Here is a 6,000-nt window from a genome sequence, read left to right as displayed (position 1 = left end):
TGTAAGCCACTAGTGTAAAAACGCACATTATTAATGATGACATGACCCACAGGAACAGATACGTGTGGGTCTAACCTTGCAAAGCCAAGCCCATACCCGTCTTTATTCCCTACACTCCAGGATCTGACTTTCCTACAGACTTGCTTGAAAATGCTGCTATCCGTGGGCTTAAATATGAACAGCCACACTGCCGAACAGCTCAGGAACCTGTACTCCTGGGTTTTCAGAAGTTACACAGATGGCAGCTAGTGCAAATAGTAGAAGGTTGGTTTCCTAATTAATTTCTTATTTTTAAGTATGCCCTTCTCATGGTTAATATGCACAAAAATGCACATAAAATAGCCCCAAACCCTGCTTCTCAGAGAAATATCTACCTTCAAAACTCAAAAGACGGAAACAAATCACAGCTGGGTTTATCACGGTGCCCTCTTCTGGCCTTCAAAAAAAAAAAAAAAAAAAAAGTCGGCTTGCTGTCACTTGGTTTCTTTGCTTGGAAGAGGCATCAAAATGAGCATCTATTTGTGCAAATATTCAATTTATTTAATAAACTGGCCAGAAAAATACCACCACAGACCGTTCTTGATACCATACAAAACACGTTTAAAAATCCTTCAGTTATGTATGAGTTTATAAAAATAACTTACAACATTATTCTAGAAATCTCAGTAGAAATATATGAATTTGTTACCGGGTAGAAATTTAGGCATAAGGCATTCTGCCCAGAGGGCTCGAGAATTCACCCCCATTCACACCGCACTACTAAACTCCCAAGAACTAATTAATAAAAGTAATCCGAACCTTTCTGCTAAAAAAGAGGGAAATGAAAAACCAGATCAAAAAGCACATTCATTTCCATTACAAAGAGGCATTTTTACCATTGCTTGACAAATATGTATGCAGTTTATCCCACACAGGAGGAATATTCAAGAATTGGTTATTTTCCATGCAAACCTCTATTTTAAAAGTATTGTTTTCTTAATTAAATATAAAACAAAGCACATATGGAACTAAATACAGCTTTTAGGCCATATCTACATAGAAGATTTTTCACTATTGGTTTTTGGAGGTTGGGTGGGGGTTTTGTTTGCTTGTTTGTTTTGGGGGTGTTGTTTGGTTGTTTTTTTTGATTCTACAGGCCCACTAAATTGAGGTAAAATCTCAATACTGCTGTGTTCAAAGTGGCCAATTTAGACCTGAAATGGTGCAGCGTATGATAGCTCACCCGGAAAGGAAGAATTTATTCAAATTTAATAAAGTTGCACAGAGCTCTTGGAAGTATAATTCATTCCACATTGGAATTCCGTCAGTTCCAAACTGGATTAATTATAATCACATAAGCTGCAAGATAAAGCTAAGACGATCACATCTGTGTTATATGCATGGTTGTTACTTTCAGGGGGAAAAAAAAAAAGCAACCTTCTGTATAACAGGGCCTTAATTAAAAGTAATTTCTTTTCTCACTAAGGAGAATGTTTTCACAAATAAGTTTCTCTAAAATAAAAAGTCACAACGGAGTCAGTTTGGAAGCCAAGAAATATGTTATTCTAGATGGTACTAAACTTTTTTCCAAGGATATCTTCTTCCTCATGATCAAACACGTAGATACAATTTCCCCTCCATAGGCATGTGAGCTGGTAAAATGCATGCTCATGAGGAGACCTTGCAATTGCTGTGTTATAACCTAGTACACAGGGGCACTATACAGTTATCCGAACTTGTGGTAATTTTCTTGAGTTCAGAAGTTCTTTGTTCAGGTAAGAAACTAGAGAGGAATAAAACCAAAACGAAACAGTTGTTGTCCAGCTGTGTTAGCAGTTCTTCCATCACTGCCCACCAGACAATGCAGGCTTCAGGCTATGACTTCATGAAAGCATTCGTTAAATGCCCTGCTAAGCAACAGCTCGATAGTCAATATTCCCATTGCGTTGCTAATTGCCAGCCAATCACCGCAAGTGACCAACTCCCACAGTGCTCTTCTCCTTAGGATGATGGAATGCCCTGGTTAAGATCTACACATTTCTGCAGACGTCCGAGGATGACTTCTCCCAAAACCTTTCTTCTGAATTGCACAAGTCAGGCACTGCGATGAAAGTCAGTCTCTGGCAATAACAAGAATGGGGGTCTTTAACCTCAGCATCCAGCCTGAAGTATATTTTCACCAGAACGCTTAGTCACGGAGAGGGTGGTGAATATCTTAAGAGAAAGGAAAAAGAAGACTTTTAGTATGGCTAAAATTAATCTTCTTTTCTGGAAGATCAACTTGGGCATAATGCTCAAAACCACAGCCATTTCTTAAAGTAATGAAATAATAATGAAAAACATACATTTAAAATCCTTGCCACTAAATAGCACACACACATAAAATACCCTTTGTTCTCTTCATTTACCTTATGGTCTTCCTTTTACAGTGGAAAAGAAAGAATTAAGGAAGTCACATGGCTTTATACCACCTTTCGTCTTAATGCTCCTAAGTTTTTACAGTGGGAACGAGCTCAGCAATAATAAACTCCGGTCTGTACACCTAATGAATAAGTGTCTTTATGGCTCAAAGATAACTTCTTTGTTGGGAAAGTGAAGTTAACCCAAGGCTACGGCATTCGGAGAGAACATAAATTTTGCCTCTGTACCGTTTGAGGTATTACAGAAATGTGGAACTGAGTGCTGATGTAGGTATTATGTCTGGGATCTGTATCTTCTGAACAATAGCTAAGAAACACTTAGTAAATCCAGTTTGAAAAAGTCCAATCTTTACTGCTTTCAAGTCACATTAAAGAAAACAACATATTCAAGAATAATTATTGTAAAATTAAAAGGTATCAAAATTCAAGAAGAAAAATTCTACAAAAACTTGTTTAATATTAGAACTTTACTATGCAAGTAATTGCATAGTTTTGCATAGATACAATATAGAAAGAAAAAAAGGAAATCAAACCCACTTCTATCTAAATGGTTCAAAGTTGCAATAATTAGCTATCATCAAAGCCATCTCTCAGGAAGAATAAACTTAGCACAGAATAAAGTACATACACATTTCAGTTATGCAAATAACACTGGAGTATCTAAAGATAATGGGGATCTGAAAGCCCTATAGTTCTCTAAGTAGAAGCTTTGCTGCATTAAGGCTGCTAGCAGCTCTTCAGAGAACAACATCAATAAATGATACGCCTCTTCCACTTTCTGTAAGCATGTAAAGCGTTACGCACAAATCAGGAAGACAAATGCATGTCTAATATATATGGCAGAAGAAGAGCAATGTATCTAAACTATAGTGCATGGCTTGAGACAGGGTTTCTAACTCTTCAGTTCTGATCCACAGACTGACAACATATGGGAATCTTCATTTTATTATTATTTTGCTTTGAAAGACAAAGATTAAAAAGTGTGAAATTTATCTGCTTGCTTCTTGGCCCGACTGCAAGCTCTGGGCGCATTAGCCAGTTCCAACGGCTGCAGGGACCACACAGCCCCCTAACTCTAGTAAGCTAGCTGGGAGTCATTTGATAATTATTGGAAACATGAGGTTTTTTGACAGAATTTGTTAGTTATTCAAGTGAAGACAAAACCTTAGATCCAATGGCTGGAAAGCCATCATTAGCTAACTCGAAGAATCATCCCAGCTTTCAGAAGACGCTTTCTCTTCATCACAGGTGCTCAATTATACACACCTGTATTTCAAGCAGCGCAGTACAGTCTAGGCTGAGAGGTAATTCTCTGTAAGGCTGAGGTCCTACCAACTCTGTGCTCGCAGTTATTTGTACTTTGCCTTGCAAGAAATTCAATTCAGAACTCATGTTTTCTGCAGAATAAAACGCTGCTCAAATAAGAGAAGTGAAATCTGGCTCTAATTTGCAAGCAGTGAGAATGGGGCCCTCAGTCTTACAGTCGTCTTCAAGTTGAGCAATACCACGTTTCACAGGAGACTCTTTGAGCAATGAATTAGTACTAATGCCAGTGAAGATGTCAGCATTTGACCCTGCAACACTGTCCCTTTTCTGCTCAGATCAGACTTCATTTTCCTTAGCTTTTACGTGGATGTAAGATAAAAATAATGCTGATATTGTCCATCATTCTATTCATCCAGATATGCGCAGTCTTCACAAATTCCAAACAATTTTTAAGCATTTTTTTAATCAAAGAGTACCATCTTGCACTTTGATTTTTGTTTACTGTTTAAGAGATTAAGTTAAGTAACAGGCATAAAAAAAAACCCTGTTGAAGACTGGCACTAAAAATGATCGCTGTTCCCTGGAGCTTTTAAACAGTGTATTTCTCCTGAGCCAATTTCTTCCTCCCCCACTCAAACAAATATGATTATCTGAAATTACCTCCCTAAATTATGTCTAATCATCATTCTATTCAGTTTCAATTTTAGCAGCTCAGATGTCCAGAATAAATTATGGCTATCATCCTCTCTTCACGCTGCATATGCTAATAACCCAGTTGAGTTCACAGGTTGGAATGCCTCCCTCAGAGTTCCCCCGCCACAGGGCCTCTGGTGAGGTTAGAACCTGCTACCCCTCTTCAAGGGCTTCCAAGAACACCATTAGATGATACTACAGAAAAAAACAGAATCTGTATTGCGGATGCTTTGAAGATGATTCAGATTGCTAGCAGTCCATTCCATTAATGGAGTTCATATTATATTGCTTATACTGGATCCCTTTGGAAACACAAAACAAGAGAAGTGGACTTCACTTCTGCAGACCAGCATCCTGGTGCACTCTTACAACACTTTGTAGCTAACACAAGCAGGTAAAAACAGAGATTCTGTACAAAGACCTACAAAGGTCATAAACAGTTTGCAGGGATCCTCAGCTAATATAAAACGGTCCTAATGCTACTGAAATCAGTGAAGCATCTCTGATTTACACCTGGGAGGAGCTGTCCCCCACCTGCTAGAGAAAATTAAGCTCTTCATTAAAGAGGAACAGCAAGACAAACACAAGAAGAAATGTTTGTGTGGCCTTGTGTACTTCACTTCAAAAGTGAAGGCCTACAGAGTAGAGATGTTTAAAAGGGCAGAATTTAATAGAAAAATTGTCATGTAGCTGGCCCCCTTCCACAGCACCAGTTTATAAGCCTGTTTTGAGTACACATAACTAAAAAAAATTAACTTTGACAACCACTTTAGCAGAAATAGTATCTGAAGCCTTCATAAATGGATCTTTGAGTGGGAGGAAAACTCTATACTTCCCAGTAGAGAGCACTGGATTACAGGAGACCATGAACATTTCACAAATGAACACACTAAAAAGAAAGAAAAAATCCCAGATTAAACCTAAATGTTAGATTTCTAGATATTAAAACCAGATCATTTCCTGTCCTTCCCTCCCTGCTACTTTCCCCCAAATTTGGACCTCTTTAATAGAGCTCTGCTATTCAGATTTCTAACACCTTACCCCAGAATGCTATGAAAGCTGGGCTATGAGGTGACTTCATATACAAACCTCTGCACAGACGGGATGAATTCCTATGGTGCTGTCCAGCTGTTCTTTTGTTATCCCACATTTAATAGCAGCTGCAAACCCTTGGGTGACTTCTCCAGCGTTTGGACCAAGGACATGGAAACCAATGACTCTCTCCTAAATACCAAAGATAATCAAATGCAAGCACAGCCATGCATTCAGTTCTCTTTAGACAATGTGTAAGGTTTTCTTACTTAGAGTATATAATTTAATCAGCTCAAAAAACATAGCAAAAATTAATGTAACCACATAAACAGGAACTATCATTAGCATCAACAGATGGGAGACAGTCAGTATAATTTTGTTCTCTCTCTGAAAAGATTCAACTAAGAACTCAAGAATCAGCTTCCTTACAAAGTTTTGTGCAGGAGTCCTCTGTTTCCATCAACAGCATACAAATTTAACACACACCATGGTCTATGCTTGATTATTTTGTGTGTCCAAATTGCAAACATGCATTTAAATTTTATTGAGGCAAGCTATTCCACTCATTCCAACAGACTGCTTGCCTACGTAAAGACGAGCACCTTGCACG

At 38.2% G+C, this 6,000-nt stretch overlaps 1 protein-coding gene across 1 annotated transcript in view; it reads right to left on the bottom strand.

Annotated features, from left to right (window-relative positions):
• Nucleotides 1–518: 518 nt before the first annotated feature.
• Nucleotides 519–6,000, bottom strand: part of TXNRD1 (thioredoxin reductase 1) — a 28,175-nt gene continuing 22,693 nt past the window's right edge. The window contains exons 13-14 of the mRNA XM_050915027.1: nt 5,448–5,582; nt 519–2,193 (exon numbers count right to left, since the gene is read on the bottom strand). Coding sequence (XP_050770984.1) covers nt 2,131–2,193; nt 5,448–5,582 — 198 coding nt within the window. The 3' untranslated portion in view covers nt 519–2,130. The remainder of the gene's footprint in view (nt 2,194–5,447; nt 5,583–6,000) is intronic.

The sequence above is a fragment of the Gymnogyps californianus genome, chromosome 1 (assembly GCF_018139145.2).
Source record: "Gymnogyps californianus isolate 813 chromosome 1, ASM1813914v2, whole genome shotgun sequence".
Classification (NCBI taxonomy): domain Eukaryota; kingdom Metazoa; phylum Chordata; class Aves; order Accipitriformes; family Cathartidae; genus Gymnogyps; species Gymnogyps californianus.
This window is presented reverse-complemented; position numbering and strand designations above follow the sequence as displayed.